The sequence below is a fragment of the Chionomys nivalis genome, chromosome 11 (assembly GCF_950005125.1).
Source record: "Chionomys nivalis chromosome 11, mChiNiv1.1, whole genome shotgun sequence".
Classification (NCBI taxonomy): domain Eukaryota; kingdom Metazoa; phylum Chordata; class Mammalia; order Rodentia; family Cricetidae; genus Chionomys; species Chionomys nivalis.
In genome coordinates this window covers 22,341,471-22,368,732 of record NC_080096.1, presented here as the reverse complement: position 1 = coordinate 22,368,732, position 27,262 = coordinate 22,341,471, and the positions used below count along the sequence as shown (strand labels likewise).

Below are 27,262 nucleotides of genomic sequence, written 5' to 3'. Positions count from 1 at the left end.
TTGGAAAGTTGTCCTCTGACCTCCACATGCCACATGTATGCTGTGGCAACACACACACAGACACATACACAGAGACACACAGACACACGCATACACAGATACACGCGCACACAGATACACACACAGACACACACACAGACACACAGACACACATACACAGACACACACACAGACACACACATATACACACAGACACACGCACACACAGACACACACATATACACACACATATACACACAGACACACACATATGCACACACACAGAGACACACAGAGAGACACACAGACATAGACACACACACAGACACACACACAGATACAGACACACGCACTCACAGACACACACAGACACGCGCACACAGATACACACACAGACACACACATACACACAGACAGACACACGCACACAGACACATATACACAGATACACACACAGACACACACATATATACAGACACACACACACTCCAGTGTGTAGTAGTGGAAGCACAGCTATGGTCTCCAGAGGTTGGGTTAAGAGTGGTAGGCTATGGGGCTGGTAAGATGGGAGACTAGACCGTGATCCAGGAATCTGAAGCTGGACCACCAGCAATCACATAGCCTTATATGAACCTCAGCAGCCCCTTCCTCCTCCTTTGGATCCTCAGTGGCTCCCATAAGCCTCCAAGAAAATGTCCTGTAACGATGGTCTCCATCTTCCTCTAGACCTCTGATGTCTCGCCCCCTCCATCCTACACTCCGGTCAATTGTGCTTCCCGTTAGTGTTGAGTGCTTTGGACTCACTTTCAGGGTCCAGGCTTGTGCTCACCATTCATTATTGTCCCCTTTTCCACCCTACCCAGTCCATCTTCCCTCCTGCCTCCCCACCTCCTCCACGAAGCCTGCCCTGTCTGTTCAGTTCTTTCCTCTCTTATCACAGGCCTGGGTGGACAAGGAAGCTATCGCAAACAGTTGCTTAAGGATCCTAAAAGAAGAGTCGAGTTCTTGTTCGGGGTGGGATAGAAATCTCCAGCCTCCTGGGGGCTTACGGGGCTGGGTGGGGTGAACAGTTTCATCTGCTATCTTTCTCCCTAGCCAGTGGAGCTGTTGTTATTGCTCCAAATTAGGCACCAATTTGCCCGTGTAATTGTTTGCTAATTGGCATGAAATCCTAATGTAATTAGTTGGGCCCCTTATCGGGGAGCCTGGGGAGTCAGAGGCAGTGGGGGGCCGCTACAGCATGGAGGGTCTAAGAGACTGGGGGCAAGTTTGAGAGAGGAGGCCCTGGGCTGCCATCGGGTCCAATGCAAAGAGTGACAGAAATGGCAGAATCTCATAGATGAAAGGGCTTTGGAGAGGACAGCACTTGGTGCTCATCTCACAGATGGGGAAACTGAGGGCAAGGGAACCTCCCAGAAGCTAGTGGCAAAGCTGGGTCTGACATCCAGGTTATTTGTCTATAGTGACCATAGCTGAGGGGCAGGGTGGTAAGAACAATGGCTTTTCTGGCCTCAGTTTCAAAGGCAGGGGCAGGGGGCCAGGGTAGGGACCCCACCCTCATTAATGTGATGGATGCAGAGCTTGGCAAAGATGCTTAAGTTAGAACTGGAGGAACAATTGGGCCCATGAGGCTCAGAGAGTTTCTCCCTAGGGTGTGAGTGAGAGACAAGTATTGAGAAGTTGGGGCCGGGAGCCTGTCTTTCTTCTTCCCCTGCCAACTGGTGGATTCCCTGCCTAAACTCTAGGCTCCCCGCCTCTCTCCACCTCTTTGGAAAGGGTCTTGGAGAAAGCTGGAGCTGGCTCCTCTCGGCCTGGCAGTGCTTGCTTTCCAGCATCTCTGGAGCTGTGCAGGCTGTTGGCTTCCCATTGGTAGTTTAAATTGTCTATCCTGGGAGCATCGACACCACGAGAACTGGCAGATGCTACAGAGCAGAGCTCCCAGCTGTCTGTATCGGCCCTGGACAGGTACCAGTGTCCTTCAGGACCAATCTGAACACGAAGACCTCTTCCCAGAGGTCCTGATCACACACTGGCTGGAAGATCAGGCTTAGGTATCACCCCAAATCCCAACATCAGGGAAAGCAGGCTCAGAGGTCACTTGGGAAGTCTGGTCAGACCTCTTAACTCTCAGGTGGGCTCCCCAATCTAAGGTTTGATAACAATTGAAACAGGAAGCATGGAGGATTCTGCTTCAGCTGGTAGGCAGACTGGCTCCGATGAGGGCAGCAGGGAACTTGGAGATCATCTAGAAAGGTCTGCTGTCAACAACTTGGTCTGCTTCTCTCTCTCTCCCTCTCTCTCTCCCTCCCTCCCTCTCTCTCCCTCTCTCTCTCCCTCCCTCTCCACACACACAGACACACACACACTGGAACAGGCTGAGCTGGTCCTCTCACTTTGTCCCCACCCAAGCAACCCATCTCACAGTCGACTCTTCTGCCTACAGTCACTCATGTCCCCAGAGTTCTCTGCATCCGTGCCCAGGAGTCCTTTCTCTTTAAGTCCTATCTTTCCTACCTCTGCTGTTTCCTGGTCACTGTCCCTTCGATGTCCTGAAGACGCCTCGACGCAGCAAGTCCAAAATAGAAAGATCGACTTCCCACAGCCTTTCCCCATCTAAGTAAATGGCACACTCCTCCCCAGGGCCTTTGCACCTGTAGTTTCCCTTATCTGGACAGCTCTTCCTCCCTCAGGTGTCTGCTTAGATGTCACCTTCTTAGAAACAACTTCCTTAAGAACCTTCCCCAAGCAGCCCCCCCCCGTCCCCCCCCCCCCCGTGCGCCATTACTCCCGCCGTCACCTGCTTCGTTCTTTTCCTTTGCCCTTATCACACGTGTTCCATCTGTGAGCCAGCCCTTCACCGCACCAGCGCTCCAGCCCCCCTTTTTGTTTGGTTTTGAGACAGAGCCTCACTCTGCCGCTCCCGTGGCCTAGAACTCTCTGTGTAGACCAGGCCGGCATGGAAGTCCAAGAGATCTACCTGTCTCTGTCCTCTAAGTGCTGGGACTAAAAGGGGGCACCACCAAACTAGCCCCTACTTGTTTCTTATGTCAGTGTGTGTGTGTGTAGGCATGTTTGGGTATGTGTGGGAACATATGTGCTTGTGGATGCATGTGTATTCGTACGCATGGAGCGACCCGAGGCTGACAGCCGGAGTCTTCCTAAGTCACTCTCGACTTTACTCAGTGACCCAAGGTTTCTCAGTTAACCCCAGAGCTCACTGAGGGCTACTCCACTCAGCCAGCTTACTCAGGGAAGCCTGCCTCTGTCTTCCCCACTGTGCAGTTACAGGCAGGCTCAGCACTTGCCTGGATGCTGGGGATCTGAGTTCCAGTCCTCACATTTGCAAGTGCTTTGTCTACTGAGCCATCTCAGAAAGAAATTCGACTGTGATCCAAAACAGTTCAGAGTTCTCCTTTGCTTTCCGATAAAACCTAACCTTGCTTATAAGTCTCTCCACGATGTCTCTCCTGCCAAACCTTGCTTCGTATAGACTTCTCCAAGTGGAGACTGGATTTGGGTCTGCCCTTGCTTCCTTCCCTTGTTTGAGTTCCCAAAGCCCAGCAGAACGCATGACAGAGTAGAGGGGCCATTGAGTGCCTCAAGGCTGCCCTGTGTGCTGGGACTTTGAGCCTTGGCCCTCTCCTTCCTCGGAGGGACCTTGGGACCCTGGGGTGGGGTAGGGTAATCAAATGACTGAAGTCTATACATAGCGTGGCCTGGGTCTTCTGGTGTGTGTGTGTGTGTGTTGTGTGCATGTGTGTTTGCACTCTTGGGTATTTTAGACTCTTGTGTGACGATATAATATGTCAGTGGTGCTTGGGAATTCTGTGTGTTCTCTGGGCACATGTACACAGGTAATCAATGACACTACTCCATCCGCACAGAGTGGTCCTTCCTGTGTTGTCTGTGCAGTCCCCAGCACAGTCAAAGTCAGCAAAGATCTCTCAGCAGTGAAGGCCCATTGCCTAAGACAGATGAGCTGCCCCATGCCCTCAGCCAGCAAGGTGGAGAAACGAGTGCCAGGCGCCCCTCCCACTAACAGCCCATCCTCTCCGGCTGTTGCCTCCCAAAAGCCCATTGAGCACCCATGGGTCAGTGCCCAGCCCCTGGAGGAGGGGTGTGCCCAGGGTTGGTTTCCATTCAATGCCCAGAGAGGGCAGTGGCGAGTGTGGCTCTGGCTGCTTCTTGTATTTGTTTCGGTACTTCCGTGGGCTTCAAACCCATCGCACACTCACACTCACCGGCCCAAACACTCGAAGACAAACTCAGTGACACAGAGACCAAATACACTGGATCCGGGACACATTCGTACACACCCGTGTCTACAGATGTGTGCCAGCACAAACTCAGGACTCGAAACAGGAATGCGTAAAGACACGGACGCTCACAGAGACCGCATGCCCAGAATCACAGCCGACATGCCACAGGCTTTCAGGAGCATCGATTCGGCAGCAGTCACAAACTGAAGTCTCCGTGCAGTGACACTCTGCTCCATACAAACAGGGACACAGGGTCACAGAGGGACCTCACAAAGCATGCTCTCACCCAGACACACACCACATTTGCACACACACAGTTGTGGATACACAGTGGATCCACACAGCTAACCAGCATGCCCACCCAGCCTCCCTTGGAGACCGTGCTGCCTTTGAAATTCAAATCCTCACTCTCTCCCTCCACCCTGTGTTCTTGCTGTGGGCCCCAGCACCCCTGCTGCCAACCCAACAGTAACTCAGAGCTCACTGTGTCTGCCAGCCCTGAGCCAGTAGAAATTAAAATTCATTCCAGGGGAGATCCAGCACAGCACGGGGTGCTGGCAGCCTCAGGGGTGGGTCCCTTTATGAGCGGGCAGAGGTGCAGGACACCAGAGGAGAAGGTGTCCGTCTTTCCCAGTGTATGACCTTGACTCAATCTGGTGTCCAGTTGTGTCTCAGAGTTCCCACAGAAAAGGGACCTCTGGGGAAGGCAAGTGCAGAGCTAACAAGGCTGGCTGACAAGTCAAGGCCGAGGTTTCAGCCCCAGGGGGAGGGTGCTTCTCAGAGAATTGTTCCACAGGTTCCTGAAGGGAAGAATCACAGGTCTACCCTGCGTATCTGCAGATGCACATTGCACACGTACTCACGTCCCAGACCTAGGCACCTTCAGGCACATACCAAATAGTGTCATATGTGAACCCTACTGGAAGACTTCTTGCTTGTATCCTGAGGCTCACACAGCGAGAATGGCAAAGGTGTATACTGAACCCATTTGATACGTCAGATCCATGCCACACCCTGACTCACCAAACACACAAAGACCTGTAAAACGCTTTCTTCATACACGTGTATACGCATCCAGAGAGAGACAGACAGACAGAGGAAAGGGGCTATGAGCATGCAAGGGGATGGAGGTGCCTATGAAGAAACTCCCAGATTCTGGTCCAGGGAAGGACTCCCTCCAGAAAGATGGGGACTCTAGGCAGGCCTGGGGGCGCTGATGCATCCATCCATCTTGGCTGCCCTGGGTCCTCTCCCCTGGGCTTTGTACCATCTGTATCCTGCCAAATGGGTTTGTGCCAAGCAGGATACAATGGGCAGAAAGGGAGGGTGGGGACACCCAGGGAGTGAGGGCACTCACTCATGCTGCTGAGCCCTATGCTGGGCACTTTTCATTTACCTTAAAAGAACCTGCAGACCCACCCTAAAATCTCCATGACCACCCCATATCACAGATGAGAGACTGCCAGAGGCAGACAGGATCCACGTCTCTACCTCATCCAGGGTTTGCGCAAGACCTTGCTTCAGCCCTGCCCTGTCCTCATCCTTCCTTGTCACCTCCCCCAGAGGACAGACCAAGCACCAGCTGTGGAGAACGATTTATTTTGGGATTAGAGTTGATCTTCCCAAGAAGACCTGCTCCCTCAGGGTGACAGCCTTTGGAGGCACTAGATCCCGCAAGAAGAAGCTGGTCACTGGATTTGTGGACAGGTGATCAGAACTGGTGAGGGTTACTGAGGAACAAGGTACAGGACCACTGACACCCACACACGTCCCTGGCAAGTCAGACCACACACCTCACCCACACACCCCAGGAGGACAGCCATCCCCTGGAGTATAGCTGTCACTGCTGAGTGCAGGACTGGGCCTTCTGCCTCAGTCCCTAGTATAGCCTGCTCCGGGCTGGGGGGTGAGACCTATGGAAGGAAGGAGGAGGAAGGAGAGGTTCCTGAAGGTTATGGTCAGAGGGGGCGGGGCTCAGAGTGCCTGGCTAATCGAGTGTTCTGCATATCGGAGTGGGAGTGAGTGGGGCTGCGGGTACACGAGTAGGTGGTTGTGTGCGTCAGTGCGTAGGGGGAGAGTCTGTGTGTGTGGTGTGCCTGGGTGCAATCTTTGTGTGTGTCTGCCTAGGCCTAGTACGTCAGGAGCTTGGCTCTTGCTCTGAGCTCTGTGCTGTGTGTCTTTCTGTGTGTTATATTTGCAGTATGGATAGAATTTCCATGTGTTCCTTTTTCCTGTCTGTGTGTATATGTGGTGTAGAAAACTCATGTGTACAGCAGCAGAGTTTGTGTGTCTACTCAGAGTCTGGGTGGATGTGATCTGTGTGCATAGAGCCGGGTTTGTGGGTGGCTGGCGCTGTGTGCAGACGGACATGGCATTTCCTTGCATTTGGCTCTTGCCTGGAACGGTTGCCAGGGCCAGTCCTTAAGGCCTGAAGAAGGAGACTGTGGGAAAAGATAATCAAGGGAATGTTTGCACTGCCTCGTTTGAGGAACTGTGTGGGATCCCTGACCCCAGCCTAGACCAATGGGTGAGGGCATAGGTTGATGAGTGCCCTCTAGACCAGAAAAATGAGGCTGGGGGACTGTATCCTGGAGTTGCATGGGTAGTGATATATACAATTGTAGATCCCTGACTGTGGCAGTGTGTGTATGGCGGTCACTTGCATAGATAGTCATATGCATGTGTGTCAACACAGACCTGGAGGGGGAGAGGATGGAGGGAGGGTGGTTCTGCAGGGAAGAGAACACAGTCTTAGAACTTAGAACACACGCACATGCACACGTGAACACATGCACACACACAGAGTCCAGAACACAACCATGCTGACAGCTCCCACACGGCAACTTATACTTGGGCTTCACTGGGCCCTTCTCCCTATGGGTCCAGCTGATAGGTTTTTCTGTTGTGGAGGGCATTGGGAAGGGATCACATTTAGGACCCAAATTCTGAATCATCTCCATGTCTCCAGAATCTAGGCCAGCCCTGGGCCTTGAGTAAATCTGAAAGGAACTTACAGTCGCACAGATGAGCCTGTCTGGGCACAGCACCATGCTAGGCACCTGGTCCTTGTCACCTCTGTGATTCTGATAAGTTCACGTCATTATTTCTATTTCATAGAAGGGAAAAAAAAAGAGCCTGGGAGTGCATAAGTGACCTGTCTAAGATTGCACAGTTAGTGACGAATGGAAGCTTCTTGTGACCCCAGACTCTACTATTTCATCCCACATGAAAGGGAGACATATGTCTGGGGAGCACGGGTCGAGGGTCATCGCTCAAATGCTCCGGAGGAGCCAGTTTTCCTGACTCCTTTACTGAGTGAACCTTGTGCCTGCTGTATTGCCGGGTGCCAGGGGAGCCAGCTGTGAACTGACAATGGCCTGTCTTCATGGGAGTCATAACTTACACTTGATAGGCAAGGAGACAGGGGATGTATTACAAACAAAAACCAAGCTTCCAGAGTGCTGAGTGCTACCGAGAAAGTTCGACTGAGGCATGGCATGGAACAATGGGGCGGGGGCGATTTTAGAGGTGTAATCGGGAAGGTAATATGGAAACTGATCAGAAGGGGTGAGCCGTGGAACTGCCAGGGAGCAGTCAGAGGCGTCAATGAACATTGAGAAGGTCATGGGACCAGCTGGGACTCAGGGCGTGTGGAGTGAGAGGAGGAGATGGGTCTGGGGAGGCTGACGGGGACAGGGACATGCCTAGCTTGGGACAATAAGAAGAGGAACGTGTTTTACATTGAAGAGCTGGTTCGGTGGGCCCAGGAGAGTGTCCCGGCCTGAGAGAGTTAGCTGTAGGAACCCAGGGCTATGGTCTGGGAATCTGCACACTTGGACTCTGTTGGTGGCAGTGGTGCTGTGGAGAGTGGGTACATCGGGGATATTTTGGAAGGTAGGGGAAGCCGTGAACTTGCTGATAGACTGGGTCCCAGTGCCTAGAAGGGAGCAAACACTCAAAACGTATTTGTTGGATGTATAATTTAAAAAGAAGCCTCCTTGGCTTCACATGTACCCTCTCGTTTGAGACACACATGATGGCCACCCAGGACCATAAAGAACTTCTCTATCCCTGGGGCCAGAGAATGGGCGCATTGTGCAAATGAACTGTACATAACCAGTTATTGATCCTCTGGGAAGATCTGGAGAGGGGACATCTAATCCCTCCCTTCTCTCCAACACCAAAAAAAATGACAAACACCCAGCCCAGATTACCCAAGAACCCGAAGCCTGTTTAGTTAGACACACAGGACTCCCTGCAAACAAGAAGACAGTCTGTCTTTCACAGCATAGCCCTTCAGGACCTATGAACCCCCATCCCCCGTCCCAGCATGGGGGGGTGCGGTTAGGCACATGAGCGCTAGGACAGATCTGGGTGAGAAGATTGTTGAACAGATTTGGGTATTTTGGGGAACATGTGAGTTCCTTAGAGGTGATGCAGGTGGTTGTGGGATTGGAAGAAGACTTTGGTACCCTGGACACGGGTGACCCTGGAATGCCTGGCTCGGTGGCAAAGGGTGAGTAGGGGCTGAGTGAGGGGCACTCTGGGTCTCCTCGACTGGAAGGAAACCTGCCTAGGCTCTGGGCCAAATAAATCATTGGGAAGGGAAGAAGAACATTTTCTCATCTGTTTAAAGGGCAACGAAGCATAGCAGCTCTGGCCCAGGGGGAGGCGAGGCGGAGGCCAGGCGGGCGAGGCCAGGAAGCTCCCTTGCTTGACCCTCATCCTCTCATGAGCTGCCCTCATGGTCTTGGCTTTGACGGCGTGCTGCCTCCCAGCTGGGATATCAGTGGTGGTTATTCTTAACAAAAATACGAATTCTTTGCAAACAGGTATTGCAAAAGACCTCTCCTCAGGGCCCAGCACTTGCTAATCCATACTCTGGACCTTCCCTGATCCCAGGCTGAGATGGGAAACAAAGGCCCAGAAAGCCGAAGGGATTTTCTCAAGGTCACCCAGCATAGAGGTAGAGCAGGGTAGGAAGCCTGGTCTCCTACTGTCCGTGTGTGTTTGGTCCCCTTCATCTCATTAGAGGTTCCAGAACAGACCCTCATGGGGCATGAGAGCTAGGGGGTCACTGTCCTTTGCTCAGAGTGTGAGGATACAGGGGATGGCCCTCCACTCTGCCCAGGCCTCCTGTGACTGAGCTCTGGATGGTGTCTCTTCCCAGTCTGTCTCAGCCTCAGGCTCCCTCGGGGAGGAGGGGTCTCTCCTGGGGCTAAGATGCGTTCTTCTCACCCCCGCCTGGGCTGTTCAGAGAAGTAATTTCTCCTCAACCAGCTGGATTTGAATATGGAAACAATTTGTAATTACTCCAAGTCCTCCTGGGCGGGCAGGCAGGCAGGCAGGCAGGCGGGTGGCATTATCACCAGAGTGAGTTTGGAAGGGCAGGGACTCCTGGAAAAGCAGGTGGCAGAAGCCCTGATATAGGGAGAGCCTTCCCAACATCTGTCCTAGTCCAGACAGCTTCTGTACACCCCCTGACAAGTCCTGCTGTTTTTTATTCAGTTTTACCTGACTTCTTCCTGTGAGCCCCAGGGGTATGGAATACCAACGACTACTTCTTCCTGTGAGCCCCAGGGGCATGGAATACCAACGACTCAACAGTTCCTCTTCGCATCCCACCATGTTGTTCCTAGGGCATGAGGTCAAGAAGCCAGAAGCCTATCAAGGAACAGAGAAAGATGACTAGCATCCCCGTCTATGCGGAGAGGGCCCCCTTCCATCACTCCTTACCCAGCTGGAGCTCTCAGAGCAGAGGAAGAGGGTGGCTTTGGAGATGCAGCTGCACCACATCTGTAAGAGACCTGCCTGTGTTTCTCTTGGTGCTAGGTCTCTGGCATGCAAATGATCATGAATATTGATAAAGAGGGAGGCAGACTCAGTGTAGGAGAGGAGGGGGCTGGAGCTCTGGAGGACAGGACTGTAGACTACTAAGGATCGGTCCTTGCATCCTTGTGGGCAGTCGGTGTCTTGATCACTTTCCCCACTTTTGTCCACTTCCTCCAGGCTCCCAGCAACTCTGTTGCTTCTCCCAGGAGCCGAGTAAGGAAGGATCCCAGGATTCCCACTGTATCGGGTGGCTGTCAGTGCTTTGCAGATGGCTAGGACTGCCTGGTTCAGCTCTCACAGTGGCAGCTGAGCTTTCTAACTATGCCAGTGTATGTTTGAGGATGCTTGGCAAGATTCTGGGAGCTCTGCCTGCCAGTGCTAGGCCTAAGGCATTGGCCTCCTCAGGGCTCCCACAGGCAAAGGGAAGGTGTAAGCCCAGACTCCCCTCCCTGTTTCACATAGCCTCGTAAATTCCCTTAAGGTGACTGCTGAGATTCCTTCATCACCCCTTATTACCTCCTTCCATTAAAGTGGATAATGCCTCCCAATCAGTCACAACAAATGTCACCAGGACTGCTTCAAGGGGAGGGACAGAGCGAAGGTACAGGGGAAGTTCTTTGCCTCTTTCTGGTAACTCCTCTGGGAAGTTCTCATCTTACTACAATCTGTAGGTGATAAAATGAGTTACAGGGGAAAGGCAAAGTTAGCAATGGATGGGCCAACGACCACCTTGTTTTTACAGACTGGCCCCTGCACGTGGTGTGCCAACCTTCCAAAGTATGTCCCGAAATCATTCCACCCTCATTGCAAAGCTGCCCCCTGCTGGCTTCTCTGTCCCGAGTCATCGGGTTAACCTACTTGTTTTGGCTGCTGTGGCGTGTCCCAAGTCGGCCCACCTTCCTGGTGGCAACAGGCCCAGGCCAGAAAACCTCCTGACCAGAGGCCCTGAGCCATGGACATCCCTCTGGGTACCGCCTGAGCTATGTGGGCTTAAGCCCCACCCAACTGTTCCTGGGCACAGGGCCAGGATGGGGTGGGTCTGTGCATCTCTGTGGCTTCTACATAAACAGATGCAACACGGGGGCGCCCCTGGCACAGAGAAAGGCACTTGTGGGAGACGAGACTTGGGAAAACATGTAACATACTGCACACGTGTAGCATCCCCGTGCCTAGGGACATGCAACATCGCAGCGATTAACACCATAGTATGCAGTAAACATGCCACACTGCAGGGTACATGTGTTATTTCTACATACGAGCGTTCTGCACACATGTAGCACCTGTGAGCTTCTACACATACAGTATTCTTAAGGCACAGGGAAAGAGCAGCATGCATTTAGGATTGAGCGCATGTCAATGCACTATGCATATGTGCAGCATTTGCATGCACCCAGCCAGGCAATATTGCAGTGCACACGCAGGGCACCTGTATGCATATGTAAAGTTCAGTGCACGAGTGGCACCTGCATGCACAGGGACAAGCAATATGAGCTGCATATTGGGGAGGGGGAGAAAATGTTTTAGCCTCCCCAGCTCGGGAGACCCTGGCTGCGCTAGACGCCACTGACTTGGGGTATCGCTGGAGGGGTATCGCGGTTAGGCTCACTCTGCGGTCCAGGCGGTCACGGGCAGGGCGGGGGCTTACCCCGGGCTTCTCCCGCGCCGGCGCCTGGGGCCCAGGGTGAGGAGGGGGAGGGCGCGCTTGGCTCGGCTGGCGCTGCTCCCCCTTTAACAGGAGGCGGCGCGCGTCGCCCCCGCCCCCCGCCCCTTCTCCCGCGGCTCCTCGCGCCCGGCCCGGCGCGCGCCCCCTCCCGGGCCCAGCCCGCGCAGGCGCCGCGTCCCGCCTCGGCCGTCATTCGGCCCGGCGCGCGCTGCGGGCAGCGGCCGGAGCGGCCGGAGGAATCCGGTTCGGTGGCAGCAGCGGCGCTGGAAGACAGAGAGGAGGATGCGGCACCGGCGATCAGAGCCTGGGGCTGCGGCCGCCGCCCGCGAATAGGAGGCGGCGCGCGGCGCGGGCGGTGCTCGGGGCGGGGAGCGGGGGGCGGCGCGGCGAGGAGGCGGCGGCGGCAGGAGCCCGCGCCCGGCCCGGCCCGGCGCTCGCCCGCCCGCCCCGTGCAGCTCCGCGGCGCCTGCTCTGCACCCGCCGCTCGGCGGAGCCGGAGCCTCGGGCCTCGGCGCGGCTGCGGTGAGCTGCCCTGCGCCCGGCCCGGCCCCCGCCTTAGGGATGGCAAACTTGCGCCCCGCGGCCACCTCCACCAGTGCCGGCCCCCGCTCCTGCTGCTGACGGCGCCCAGGTGAGTGCTCGGCTCCAGACCCCAGCCGGCCCCGCACCGAGCCCTCGCGCGCGGTCCCGAGTTTCCGCACCAGCCCGCACTCGGGGTGCTCCGCTTGCCCATCTCTGCTCAATTCTCCGGCCCGAACTGAGTCTGTCCAGAGCTCACTCAACCCCTGTCTTAGAAGGGACTCCCAAGCCCTGGGCGGAAGCCCCCTTAGTTTCCCGCGAGCCCCTTTGCTGCCCCCTCCCCCAGCCTAGACCGACCCCTTGCCGTCTGTGTCTAAGTCCCCCACCTTTAGAATCCTGACCCAGTCTGACACACCGCTGTCGCGAGTCTTGCCCTATCTCGGCCAAGATCCCGGCAGTGCGCCCCCGGTCTTGATTCGAGACCCTCTCCAACCTGCAGCTCGGCTGTCCCCCTCCCCCATCTCCCCTCGTCTGGCCGCCGGACTCTGGACCTCTCTTTCAGTCTGCCCCTAGTCGTTCCGGTCCCCAACCATGTCTGTTACTGCCCTCCCCCGCGCCTGCACGGCCACCATGCTTCCCCTCTATTTCTGCCCCGAGTACCCCTTCCCCCATATCTGCCCAGAGTCCCGCCTTCCCTTTCCAATCTCTGCTGCAAGTCCCCTCCCCCTCAGCCTGGAATTGGGGCCGTGTCCCCCTTGCTCCTCCAAGATCCTTTCCTCAGGCCGAGGTCTCCATCGGACCCTCGGCAGACTCCCGCGTTTGTCTTTGGCCGGAACCCCCGCCTCCCCCATCCCTATCCTCCCACCATCGGTCTTAGAACCAGGCACCAGACGCACTCTTCAGCAACCCTGGGGGCTGTCATAATTTGGGGGGGCTGTAGGCTGTGAAGTTGGCGACCACTCCTGCAGTCGGCTTGGTCCGAGGGCACAGCCGCGGGAAATCCTCCGCGCCACGGCTAGTGCAGAACCGGCGACCAGTCTGTTGCCCGCGGGGGGGAGGGGCGCCCGGGCCGAGAGATGCCGCCTGCCTGCCCGCCTTGCCAGCTGCCTGCCCGGCCCCTGGGCGTCCTCTGGCGCCCCCTGCCCGCAGCCCGGGACCCACTGCCCCTTCTCTCGCGTACAACCCCGGGTTTCCGCAACCCAAGCGTTAGGTGTCTGCGGGACTGACGCTGGAAAGTCCCTGGGGAGATGAGGTTGGTGGGCGAGGCCAGGTGCCCAAACACTGGTTGTACGGTTACGTGCTTTGGGGATGGAGAAGGATGGTGTTGGATGGAGGGCTCATCCCAGCGGCAGGTCAAGAGCCCTTTGAGCACCAGGCACAGCTGGACTAGCCCCGGTTTTCGGAATGCTCTGGTTGCTTCTTGGGCTTGAGTAGGTGTCCTTAGGGAGCTTCTGTCTGTCTACCCCATCACATTCCTCACAAGATAGGGGCAAAGGTAGGCTCTATCCGGCTTGGACGTGAGGAGGCTGTGAGCAAATCGACCTGACTCAGGACAGAGCAGGTGCTTGGAGAGTGGGGGTCAGCGTGGACACCGCACTGGGTATGCCCTGGTGATGTTGGGGAGATGAGGGACCAAGACTAACAGAGGCAATCTTCCTCTCCTCCCTTCTGCCTCCTCACTCCCCCATTCTGTCCTCTCCCCCATCTTTCTTCAGGAAGGGATGGGTCTCATTTACGGTGTGTGTCCGTGGCGGGCATTTCTGTTACACAAAGGGAGGGTCTAGTTAGTCTTTGCTCTCCTCCCACCTAGCCCTCAGCTATTGAAGGTAAGTAGCTGACACTCAGTTTTTGATCACGTGATCTGGGTTCAAAACCTATGTTACCTGGCCAAGCTCCCTAACCTTTCTGAGCCTCAGTTGATCCTCTATAAAATGGGTCAGTGACCACTGCCCCCTATAGTTGCTGGGGAATGAAATCAGATTGTACCATGGAGTGCCTACCAATACTCGATAATGATGTCTTGTGCGGTTTGCCTTCAAAGCCAAGGTCAGGTCCCTTGCTACTACTAATCCCAAGGAGGAACACGTAACAGTTGTACCTCCTTCACCTTCAGAATAATAAAGACAGAAAATACCTTCGTCCCTCTAACCCCCTAAGGGTCTAGGAAGCTTGCGACTGCTAGATTTCCCCCCACTTCCCCCTTGGCTCCGCAACCTCGGGATCCTCCCTGGTCATAGGGACAGCAATGAAGACCAAGCCAAGGGCTCTGAGGTCTAGATTCAAGTATAGAGGCTGGGGAAGTAGACTCAGTATACCGAAGAGACAAGGCGCTCAAAGGCAGGCTGCTCGTTAGAGGTGGCCCATATGGAAAACCAATCACTCTGAGATACAGAACCCTTGGAGATCAGACATCGCCAGGAACTTTCTAGGGTAGTTAGCGCTGCAGGTCAGAGTTAGGGGCAACCTGGCCTGAGAGCCATGGAGTTTGGAGAAACCTAGGGCTGACGCGAGTGCTTCAGTAGGAGGAAAGAGACGCGAACCCGTGGCACTATGGTTGGTTATTCATCTTCTGGCGGTGTGGCCGGACCTGGGTTCCATCGGGGAGTGGCAACCTCCGAGCTATCCTCCCGCCGGGGCAGCCCTGACTACCAGGGAACAAAAGCTTTCGGTTCCTGTAGCAACCGCTCCAGCTGCTGCAAAGTTCCGGGGAGGCGGGCGGAGGGTGGCTGAGTCACCGCCCCCTCCCCTGCCACCCGCGCGCCCCCGCCCCCGGGGGCCGCCCCTCGTCCCAGTCTGCTCGGCTAGCCTTTCCCTCGGTGTGTGCGGCTGGCCTCCTGAGCGTTCCTCTCTGCCTTCGGTCTGGGATTGGCCTCACCCCGGGTCGCTCGGTCCTTCGGTCCCGCCCCCTAGCTCGAGAGGCTGGATGGAGGGTGAGCGCCTCCCTGGGTGCCAGCGGAGAGGGGTCCCCGAGCACCCTGCCCCCAGCTGGGAACACGGGCGGGAGACCCGGAGGCCCCGTGGCAGGCATCGGTGAGGCTGAGGATGAGTGACGGGCGCGCGAATTGGAGCTGCCAGGTGGATAAACGCGACGGATGTGCTCGTCGCCGTGCCCCCTCCCCCGCACTTCGCCCCTCCCCATCCCAGGGCCAGAGCGCTCGAGCCTCCGCATCCAGTGTTCGAATTCACAGCTGGTCCCTGGTAGACAAGAGTCGATCTGATCCCGGGGACCCCTAACAGCCGGCCCAGAGGTGCCCCACCCCCTGCTGATCTTCACCCTCCACTCAGGCAGCTCAACCCTTGGGTTCCTTTTTTGGTGCATATGGAAGCCCGAGGCTGGGCAGACCTGTGGGGTCTTTGAGGATCCCCATTCTCTCCTGAACCTAGGCAGAGAGGAACTCGTTGGAATTCTTGGGGCGCTTAACTGAGAAATGGATCCCCTAGACTGAAACCACTCCAGGCTGCTCCTCTCCCATCTCAGCCCAGAAAGGTCCTGAAGCCATTTGACCCTCTCCACCAGCCTTTTCTGACCCAGGAAGTTCTGCCTTAGAGCGGACCTTGGCCTCTACTTCCTAGCTTGTACCTCGAAAGGGTCTGTGGTCTTCCTGGCTTTGAGGTGACAGTGTCACTCTTGGCTTCCCCTGGCTCAAGGCCTTGAACTTTAGGTGAGAGGATTATCAGCATGGTCCTAAGAGACCAGGGGCAGAACTCATTAGGCCGGGTCAGGCAGTGTGTTGGAGAGGCTAAAGGAGAAGAAACCATGTGCCATTCCGGGGTAGTGATGGCACTCTATTCCCCAGAGAGGGAAACTGAGGCCCAGGTAGTTATGCATGGCTAATAATCACTGGCTGCTTGGGAGGCTGGGATCCTTTCCAGACTTCTGCCTGGGTCAGTGCTCATAGGAGGACCCGTCACAGCTGCACACCTCAAGATCTTGAATAAGGTCATGGCTGTGACCCAGCTTCAGTTGAGTCTGTCCCTTAATGTGAAGGGTAGAAATGTAAGACACTTGTCCTCACCCTCTGTCTCACAGTGAGGCAGGAGCTATGGAACAGTGAAGGCCATGTCCCGAGGGCAGGGGAGAATCCTGAGATGGGTCTGAAGAGACTGAGTGGACATGGGGATTGGCCAGTGTGTACAGGTGGCTCCCTTCTGGAGGAGACAGACTTTGGCAGGGACCAGTTTAGACTTAGTGTTTCTTGATGAACTGGGAGCAGCAGAGGTCCAAGAGTTGGGACCAGGGCTCTGTGATTCCCCAGCTTTAAAAGCATAGGGAAGAGGCTATGGGCGGTTCTGCCCAATACCTAGCTGTCATATACCATGTCAGGGCCAAGCACCTGTGTGTGTCCACATGTGGGAATAGACACATCTTTGTATGTATGCAGTGGTCTGACTTCACTGTGTGCGTGGTGTGTGCACCTTCGTGTACATACGAGGTCACATGCTAAGCTTGCCACATACCTGCATGTATGTGTGTCTTCATATGGAGAACACTGAATGCTTATCTGCACACACATCTGTGCGTGTGTGCTGTTGTGTATGTATGTGTCTCTGGGCCCAAGTCTGTTGAAGCCCAGGTCTGTTGAGGTATATATATGGGGAAGAGGTTCCCTGCCTTGTTCTAGGTGGGGGAGGGGAGGCCAGTTATAATGAGCCCCCACCTCTCCTCTGCTGAGCTGCAGCCATGGCCTGAATTTTGCAGCCTGCTTAAAAATAATTGGGGGCAGCGGGGGGGATTGGATGTCACTCATCATCAGCCTCTGGCTTCGCCGGTTGCCGCAGCAGCCTGGGTGGGCTGCACAGTTTGGGACAGGCAGATTGCAGCGGGGAAGGCCAGGGCTCCAGTGCCCCTTTTCAGCTCCTCAGAGGAAGGTAGGATGGTCTTTGGAGGAGAGTGAGGCCGCTCCTCTTCAGTGAGTGTGCCTTTCTAGAATGGTTGGGGAAGGACGGGTGCCTATCTCTGACTGAGGCTTGGGCTTGGCTCAGTGGCGCCCCGTGCGGGAAAAGTCGCGTTCGGAGCTCCATGCATGCTGCTGCAGGATTGGAGTACTGGGGTTCTAATTTCTGTTCCCTGCTCCTGAAACTATTTAGAACAGTCTTGGGGAAAGGTGTCCCCAGGGAGCAGCCGTGTCTTTGAGAACCTAGCCACACCTGTGAACTGTCCTATGGTTATGATTTCAATTCCCAGAAGGAATCACTTGTCCACTTGTCCGAATCCCAAGCAATGAGCTAAGGGAAGGCACAAGAAGCTCCGGGTGGGCTTGGGGGTGGGGAGCCGAGGTCCTGAATTCCAGTCCTAACTAGTCCACCTTCGCGTGATCTTGAACAGGTGGCCTTATCTTTTCTCTAACATGGAAGCTCCGGACTAGATGGGTCCATGCTGGCCTGTGGGCTGTGTGGCGGCAGGGAGGAGGAGGAGAGAGTCGTGTGGTTGCGTTAGAATTGGACGGAAGTGAGGCTGATCTAGATTTGTACCCGTCTGCTTTTTGGGAATTGGGGTAGAAGCTGGGTGGGAGTGGCCGGTGGTTCTGCCCTGGTCTGACGGATGGGAAGGTGGTTCCTGCCTTCTAGCCTTAGTGTCCTGCAAGGTGCACCTTGGGTCCTGTGTGTCCTCTGCCTGCCTGAAGTGCATTCACACTTGCTGGGAGATCAGCTGAGCATAGCACTTTGAGAGAAAGAAGCCAACAGACTGGCCTTCCCTCTTAGGGCCTTGAGATGAGCCTCAAGGAGAGCATGCTGAGGGAGGCAGGCCCTTTGCCAGGCCCGGGAAGCCAGTTCTGTGGAGAAGGTGGAAAGAGGGGGCGATGATGGGAATTACTGTGCCCATTTTGTAGATTAGGAAACTGAGGTTCATGAGACTCACCCGGCCGGCAAGTGGCTGGCTGAGCTGGACTGATGTCCGGTGTCTCCCTCCTCTCCTCGTTCCCACAGCAGCGGTACCCATGACATCCACACTGGCAATACCCTCTCTTCCCCAGGTATGGCTGGGTTAGGCACCGTTCCTGGCACCTGGCAGTCACTCCACCCCTTCCTCTCTTGCTCAGTGAAGGGAGTGAGTGAGAACATTGTTCCGGGAATAACCTTGAATCGCGCTGATTTATAAAAAAGCAAATGGTTGTCAAACATCACCACATTGACTGCTGGGTTACACACGGCACTCCTCACAGCTGATCACGACACAACGACTGAGAGCGGCAGCTCTGGAGGATAAAGGGGTGGCAGGGCTGGCTGAATGTGGATGTCAGGCCCAGACGCCCCTGGCTGGTGGGCTGCATGGGGGTAGTGATAACTAAGGCTCTTAGGAACTGAGCCACAGGATTCCAGCTCCTCCTGGAACTATTCCCTAAGTTATTTCATATTGCCCTTGTAGGGTAGATGAGATAGGCAATTTTGTAGGATCCATGCGATAAGTACAGCAGAAAAACCAAGGCGCAGAGAGGTCATGTGCCTGGTCTGAGGTCATACAGCTAGACGACCAAGCCCCCCCCCCCCACTCCTTACGATTGCACTCTGGAGCCTCAGAGCACTTGCTTACTGACCCGGGGCTCTGCTGACCTCTGTTTTTTTCCACAGGGCAAGGGACATAGGATGACCCCAGCCTGTCCCCTCTTACTGTCTGTGATTCTGTCCCTGCGCCTGGCCACGGCCTTCGACCCCGCCCCCAGTGCCTGCTCTGCCCTGGCCTCAGGCGTGCTCTACGGGGCCTTCTCGCTGCAGGACCTCTTTCCTACCATCGCCTCGGGCTGCTCCTGGACCCTGGAGAACCCTGACCCCACCAAGTACTCCCTCTACCTGCGCTTCAACCGACAGGAGCAGGTGTGCACCCACTTTGCCCCCCGCCTGCTGCCCCTGGACCACTACCTGGTCAACTTTACCTGCCTGCGGCCTGGTCCCGAGGAAGCAGCAGCCCAGGCGGAATCAGAGGTGGGGCGGCCAGAGGAGGAGGAGGAGGCAGCGACGGGGTTGGAGCTGTGTGGTGGCTCAGGCCCCTTTACCTTCCTGCACTTCGACAAGAACTTCGTGCAGCTGTGCCTGTCGGCTGAGCCCTCCGAGGCCCCACGGCTGCTGGCGCCCGCTGCCCTAGCCTTCCGCTTTGTGGAGGTTTTGCTTATCAACAACAACAATTCCAGCCAGTTCACCTGTGGCGTGCTCTGCCGCTGGAGTGAGGAGTGTGGCCGCGCTGCAGGCAGGGCTTGTGGCTTTGCTCAGCCAGGGTGCAGCTGCCCTGGGGAGGCCGGGGCCAGCCCCGCCACCACCACACCTCCAGGGCCTCCAGCTGCCCACACCTTATCCAATGCCCTGGTGCCTGGGGGCCCGGCCCCACCTGCTGAGGCTGATTTGCACTCGGGGAGCAGCAATGACCTGTTCACCACCGAGATGAGATATGGTGAGTCTGGGCCGGGTCTGAATGGGGTGGGGCATCGAGGGGACCAACAATGTCTGCGGGTGTCCATCCTCGCCAGTCCCGACCATTTGCAGAGGACGTCACCTCTGTGCTCAGCCTTGTCCAGATGTAAAGGTCATCGAAATCAGATTTTACCTGAGCGGGATGCAGATGAGCCGGTGGCGCAGATAGACAGCTGGCTAGGGGAGCTTCCTGAAGAGGAGGGTGCTGGAGCACAGAACGTAGAACAGGTGACAGGCATAGCAGTGCTGAGGGCATCCCGGGCAGATGGAGCCCCAAACTGGAGTGGCTGTGGCAGACCCTGGCACTGTGAGTTGACAAATCTGCCTGGAGGCTGGAGTAGGCAGGGAGCAGAAACGTGTTCCTGCCCACACAGGTCAATGATTTTTGGCAGCACCCCTGGGCCAGGGCGGAAGGAGGTGAGGGAGAGTGTGCCTGGGTGAAGAGGCCCGAGCTCTGAGATGCCTCGGAGGGCTGGACTGGCTCAACTCCCAGTGTCCCATCTCCCCCACTGGGCCCATGTCTTCTGGGACCAAGGCCGCCAGCTGCTGGCGCTTCTTGCTGACTGAGCAAAAGCTCTTGGAGTCCTCTCGCCTGCCTGCTCCCACACCCACCCCAGCTTCACAGCCATGACCACCTCCCACTGCCCTGCTTCCTACAGCTTCTAGTCCCAGCTCCCCTCGCCAGTGGACCTTCTATGCCTGGTGACCAGTGCTGAGCCAAGGACTGACTTAGGGGTCAGCAGGGAACAGGCCCCAGAGCTAGGTGGATGGGAGAGAGGTAGATCTGGAACTGGTCTATGTGCTGGGAGGCCCTTTGCCTCTCTGGACCTCCGTTTCCCCAAATGTTGGTCTACCCTGGAGAGGATGGAGGATGCATCTAGATCTCACTGAATATTTACATGGGAGGAAGGGGGCTCATGTGAGGTCACTGGAGGGATCAGCAGAGGGCAGAACCTTCTTGTATCCCTGCTTTGGAGAGTAGAGCCCGGGTACTGGACACTCTTTGACCATTAGCATTGTTAACAAAGGCATTGGTTTCTTTGTAAAACTGGGAGGTGTCTTTGAATTAGTTAGGAAGGGAGTTATAACAATGACTTCTCCTAGTGCTTTGCAGGGGGACTTTCTTGGCCTCCCCCATGAAACATCTGGCCATCATGCCCACATGGGCACGGTGAGCACCTAGTGGCCTGGCCAGCTTGGCCTCTAACAGCGGTCAATGAAGCCATCCATGTGACAGCCAGGCCGTGGGCAGGTTACGGGCCCTGGAGGCTGGCCTGGGATTTAGTGCCTGCAGGAAGAAATTGAATTTTGCTTCTTTTGTCGAACATCAGCGGAGAGCGCCAGGCGTATATCAGAAGGTTTATGACTCTTCCTGCATGGCCACCACCGCTGTCACTCTGTAGGGCCTCCCCCATTCTGCTCAGCTGAGGGCAAGTTCTTTTGTGTGGCTTTCGCTGTGGCCCCTCGGCCCAGTGGTTTGGAGTGGACGGAGCAAGGCTTTGCCCTCCTGGATGGGCACTGGCTGGGCAGGCTGCCATGTGGAGCACAGAGCCAGGAGCAGCCAGCTGGGCTTGGTTGAAGCCGGAAGCAGGATCTGGTTGGTAGCGAGGGCATCTTCAGGAGTCAGAGGGCTGAGGACTGGAAGTGCACCATCAACAGAACCCCCACGAGGACCCTTGAGTTTGAGCTGGATGGAGGTTGGATGGCCGGTTGTTCTTGAGGCTCTTGGCGCAGAGACCCCTGAGCTGGAGGTTCTGGCTGTTTTTGGACCTTGCCTCTGCTCTGCCCCTTGCCCCATTTGGCACCTGTTCAGGTGGTGGTTGCTCTGTGGGGAGCTGGCATGAGGAATACAGCATCAGCTGACATAAGTGGGCTGAACTTGCCCAGCATACTGGTACCCAGAGCTGGCTGGCTCAGCCCCTTCCTCTCCCCAAAGCAGGCAGGAGGCTCTTCTGCTCTGCCTCCTCCTCCCTCCTGCCCAACCTTTCTGACGTGAGAGACGGCGGGTACACGACTCAGTTCATTTCACGTGCCAGGGTGTGTCTGCTGGTCAGAGGCTTTGTCAGGGATCAGAGCATGCTGCTCTTCTCACCGAGACCTTGGGCCTCCTCCACACCATCCTCTATGCCACACCCTAGAATGCAGAATAGGCTGGCACAAGGAGCTGCCAGACAGAGAGCAAGGTTTGTGGATAGTGAACAGGAAGAGACCCTCTGCCAGGAACTGGGACAGGGAAGGAAGCTGGGTTCCCCCTCTTTAGGATATCCTTGAGAGGAGTCAGCGGAAGACAAAGCAGGATGGACCTAGGGTGGGACCAGACGATGAGGAGGTTAGGGGATGAGGAGGTTAGGGGTGCCTTGGCTGGCCTCAGAGCCGAGTGCATTTGACAAGAGGGTACAGGCGCCTGTTAATTTCACGCAAACTGCCTTTGATAGATCTCTTGTTATTTTTGGTGAGTTGAGCCATAAATTTGTGCCATCTTGCTGCCGCAATCTGTTAAGTGTGGGGAGAGGAAGAAAGAGAAGGCAGTCAGGAAGGAGCCCTCAGAAGGCTGGCAATGAGGCTGGCTGAGGCCAGAGCTGGGAGGCAAGTCACAGAAGTGGTGCCCATTGCAGGGCCCAGCTGCTGAAGATGGGTCGCACTCCCACCCACTAATCCTCTGGGGCTAGGGGACACTTGTACACGGGGATGGCTGGAAGATTCCCCCCCCCCCAAGCCTCTGTGCCCCATGCAACGCAACTACTTCCCTCCTCTGCTGCACAACTGTCTTCCTTCAGGGCACTTTCCCTCCTGGGCCAGATGTTCCCAGCCTACCCTCCCCATCACCTGCACTCTTTCTGAGGCATAGTCCCCGGGGACACTGTGGACTCCTGGGGGGGGGGCAGGGGTAGCTTCAGATCTCTACCTGCCTCTGCCAGTGTGTCACTTGAGCATGTCGCTGGCCTTCTTAGAATCCTCAGACACCTCAGATCTCTGTGTGTCACCTTCCCAGTCTAGAGCCTGAGCCTCCAGTTCCACCCAAGCACCCCTTCCCAGTGTTTGAACCCTCTGTTGGGCACAGCTGTCCACTCTTTCCAGCCCCCCTCCATCTCTCGCCTGCCCACTCACTGACCCCCCCCCATTGTCCTTAGAGCCCCTATTTTCTACTCCCTACCTCTGCTTGGACTGTCCCCCACCCTGGGATACCTTTCGCCCTTGGTGACCAGATCTCTCCCATGTTGCTAAGCCTCATGTACGAGTTACCACCCTGTGGGTGCTGGAGAGAACACCGCCCTGCTCCACCCAGTTCTGGGAGTGAGGACACTTGCTCCCTCAGTGCTCAAGTTCAGGTCTTCTGTGTTGGCCATTCTGTTCTAGTGGTGGGAAATGGGGCCTCACCTGCTTCCTTGCAGCTCCTATGCTAAGGAGGCAGGTCCTCTCTATAGAGCAGGAAAGACGGAGGCCATGGCATTTCCTGGGGGTCATGTCAGTGCATCCCAGAATTTTCAGGCCTTTCAGTACAGCCTGCCAATCTCTCATACACATCACTGGGTCTTTTTTTGTGTGTTTTTTCAAGACAGAGTTTCTCTGTGTAACAGCCCTGGCTGTCCTGGAACTTGCTCTGTAGACCAGGGTGGCCTCAAACTCACAGAGATCTGCCTGCCTCTGCTTCCTGAGTGCTGGGGTTAAAGGCGTGTGCCACCACGCCCAGCCCCCATCACTGCCCAGCCCTCATCACTGTGTCCTTATCTGTGGACTTCCTGCAGAACTGGGTCTGGCTCTGAGTGAGATCAGAGGAGAGTGGGGTGCACCCTGTGCACTCCTGTGTCGCAGGGGAGCTGCTGGTGCACGGTGACAGTCAAGGCCACAGGCTGAAGTCGCCCTGTCCTGACGTGGACAAGTGACTTCACTGCTACTTTGTCACCTGTGCAGGGAGGACAGAAGAGCTGTAAGAGCTCGGTGTGGCACCTGGCTACGTTAAGCTTCTCTCCTGCTCCTAATGTCACAGGTCCACGGACTAGGCGTGTTCTAAAGAAAAGAGGTTGATTTTGGCTCATGATTCTGTTCCAAGGTCAAGGGCCTGTGTCTGGTGATAGTGACCTTGCTGGCAAAGTTCCTAGGTGGTATATAGAATCTATCACATGCTATCACATGGCAAGGGAGGGACCGTGTGTGCCTGTGTCTCCTCTCTCTTAATTCTTTTAAAAAGACGGTCTCTCTGGCAGGCCTGAACTTGTTATGTAGACCAGACTGGCCTCAAATTCACAGAGATCTGCCTGCTTCTGTCTCCAGGGAGCTGAGATTAGAAGTGTGCACTACTGCACCTGACATCTCTCATTGCTTAGGAAGCTACCAAGACTAACCCCAGTGACCTTCCCAAACCTTCTTCTTAATTCAAGTTAAGTTTGTACTTTTTTTTTTTTTTTTTTTTTTTTTTAAGACAGGGTCTCATGTATCCCAGATTGGCCTCAACCTTACTATATAGTTGAGCAGAACCTTGAACTGCAATCCTCCTGCCTCTGTCTCCTGGGCCTTGGGATTACCATGTCTAGTTTTATGCAGTACTGGGGATGGAAGCCAGGGCTTTGCCATGCTAGGAAAGTCCTCTCCCAGTTGAGTTCCATCCCCGCCTCCCTGTTTTGTTCTTGAAGCAGGATCTCACGTAGTCCAGGTTGGCCTCAGACTCACAGTGTAGCTGGGGATGACCTTGAATTTACAGTCCTTCTACCTCCATCTTCCTTCTGCTGGGATTACAAGCCTGTGTCACCATGCCTGACTCTGAATTTCCACCCTCTTTATACCTCACAATGGGGAATAAATTTCTATACACGAACCCTTGGGACACACACTAAACCACAGTGCTGGCCAATAAACAGTTGCCGTGTTATCATAATTTAGTGTTCTGGATGTCACAGAAGGTAGAGAGGAGGATCAAACTATGAGGGAGTGGGAAGGCGGAAGAGGTGACTCTGAGGTGGGTTTTGAGGGGTGAATAGGAACTCACTAGCCTGTGAAATTTCTCCTTAAATTGAATTGCCTTTTAAATTTAATATATTAAAAAGAGATTTCATATCATAAATGGAAAGAGTTATCACTTATCTGAAAGAGAAAATAACAAAAGCAACAAGCACGGCGAAAACAAAGTGGCAGTATTAAATTCTAGCCTTCCGTGTTCCTGCTTCCTCGTTTGTTAGAAAGAGAAATTAGCACTGGCTGGATACGTGTGAAAGTCTGGGGCTCACGAGACTTTATCCTTAGTGCAGTTGGAAGGGCATCTGGCATCACTGGGAGGAGTTGTGCCCTTCAGGAAGACAACAGGCGCCGACAGGATTGTCCCAACAAGTCAGCCAGTTGTCCTAGAAGAGACCTAGAGGTAAAGGGCTATTTCCCTGTCCACAAGGCCCCAGCCACCACAGCCATCCTGTTGGCATGTTGTGAAAGCCCCTGGAAGGGCCTTGTTAGCAGAGAGAACAGCCCGCACAAGGGCGGAAGTGTGAATAGCACACGGAGGAAGAAGCTATAAGGAGCAGAGCTGCTGGCTGTGAAGGGAGCCGGGGCCAGCACTCTGACTGCTGTCCCAAGCCATCGCAAGCAAGACACGCCTTGTCTGGGGACCTCATCCTGATGCCTAGTGGCTTGGAAGCAGCTAGAAACAGGGCATTGTGGAGGAGGCGGTCTGAGTCAGCTGTGGTCCTGGCTCTCTAGGAGGATGTGACCACATGGGGAGGTAGCAGGTATCCAGCTCAGGTGGAAGGCTGGGCTCATGGGTTCATAAAAAGTAGGATCCCCAAGAGGGCCTGGTATCCTGGCGGCACCTGGCTTCATAGGGAGACCCAGTTACACTGGGCTGCAGGGAAGAGTCTAGGGTTTTCAAAAGCCACCTCCCTCTCTGCATCCCTGGAGCCAGGAAGGCATGGAAGACCACAGCAGGGGGCTGGCTAGCTGGTCCCACCAAGGCTCTGGGGCCAGTGTGAGGGAAGGGTACTGAGATCCCTAGGGAGGACTCGCTTTGGAAGTCACAGCCTTCTCTCCAAAGAAGCGGTGGTTGTCCAGGTTGTCTTTAACACATTCTTAATGTAGAGGTCTTGGGTGCCCAACCATGTGGAATCTGGGGAGCACAGCGTAGCAGGTGTTGGCAGTTGTAGCTCAGTGGGCTCAGGGACAGAGAACCTGTGGATCCTGCCTACAGAGTCAAAGTGAGCAGAGGGTAACCCCTGATGCCGGGGGTGAAGGGACACCCCCCCCCCCAGGACAATATGGCCTGTGTTTACTGGAGGGTTTCCTTGGCTTGGCTGCTTAGAGTCCAGGCCTTCCGTGCCAGAGGGCACCGAGGACTGGGACTCGGTATCATGGGAGCCCTGGGTACAGAGGATTGACTGCTAATGTAAGATGATCTAAGAACCAGGCCACAGAGAGGGGGTCAGCACACCTAAATTCCTGTGTAGCAAGTCTGGGACGGCTTCTCGGAAGAGGCCACATTTGCTGTGTACTTGGCAGTCAGATGACGGGAAGGGCGTTTGACAGGGAAGGAACAGAAGCATTCAGAGGAGAACGTATTTGTGTGATTGAACAATGGGGTACAGCGCCCCCTTTTTATTGTGTGCGAGACAGTCCATATCTCTAATCCTCTCTCTGGAGACGTGGTAGGCGTTACCCGTAACTTCCAGCTGAAGAATCCGAAGCTCAGAGAGATCAGGTTTCTTGGGTGAGAGCATACAGCAAGACTGAGGCAAGGCTGCAAGTCCCACATCTGCATGTTCAGCTCCTTCTTATTGGTCCAGGTGGTCTTGCTGTGTGCTGGACTGTCCGTCTGGTGGGAAGATGGGAACAGGACTGGACAGGCCAACAGGAGCCAGAGGTTTATAGTGTAACCATAGCAGTGAGGAGCTACTGAAGGCCCCCTCAGAAGGGGAGTCATGTGGCTGGAACGGGAAGCCACAGAGGAGAGCTAGCCCCTGATGGTGGCAGGTGGTGGTGTTTTGTGGAGGGGCTGAGCACGTGCAGGTTAGAACCTGGTGAATCCCCATGGGCATTAGGCAGGAAAATGGGAGAAGGTTCTGGCGAAGCTTCATCCTGTCAGAGCGGTGCAGCTCTGGAGAGAAAATCTGCTTCAGGCAGGCATGGCTGTGAGCCCCGCTCACCTCTCTCCCCTGGGAACCTCATTTCTTATGAGTGAAGTGGGTGAACTGACCCCAAGGGGACTGAGTGGAGTACTGGGGAGTGCCTGGTGATAGGTACCTGAAACTATTTAGTACATGATATTTTAGGGCTGGGGAGATGAGATGGCTCAGTGGCTGAAGTGTTTGCCTCACAAGCCCGAGGAACTGAGTTTGGATCCCCAGAACCTGTATAAAAGCCAGGCGTGGTAGTACACGTTTGTAATCCCTGTGATCTTGCAACAAAGCGAGAGGTGGGATGGAAGATTTCGGAAGCTTGCTGGCCAGCTAGCCTGGCACATCCGGTGGTGAGCATCAAGTGATCCCGTCTTAAACGAGCTGGAAGGTGAGGCCTAACACTTGTAGCTGTCTTCTGACCTCCATATGTGGGCTGTGACATGCACAAACCCACACTCACACATGCCAACATATATACACACATACATAGACACATATCACACAGGTGGGAC

At 55.3% G+C, this 27,262-nt stretch overlaps 1 protein-coding gene across 13 annotated transcripts in view; it reads left to right on the top strand.

Annotated features, from left to right (window-relative positions):
- Positions 1-12,145: 12,145 nt before the first annotated feature.
- Adgrb2 (adhesion G protein-coupled receptor B2) overlaps positions 12,146-27,262 on the top strand; it is a 36,869-nt gene continuing 21,752 nt past the window's right edge. For 11 of the 13 annotated variants that reach the window (XM_057783659.1, XM_057783657.1, XM_057783656.1 and 8 more), the window contains exons 1-2: positions 12,146-12,364; positions 18,823-19,636. In XM_057783659.1, the coding sequence (XP_057639642.1) occupies positions 18,838-19,636 (799 nt within the window). In that variant the 5' untranslated portion in view covers positions 12,146-12,364; positions 18,823-18,837. Of the gene's footprint in view, positions 12,365-18,822; positions 19,637-27,262 lie in introns of those variants that run through there. The other 2 variants (XM_057783661.1, XM_057783660.1) reach the window with 1 other exon arrangement.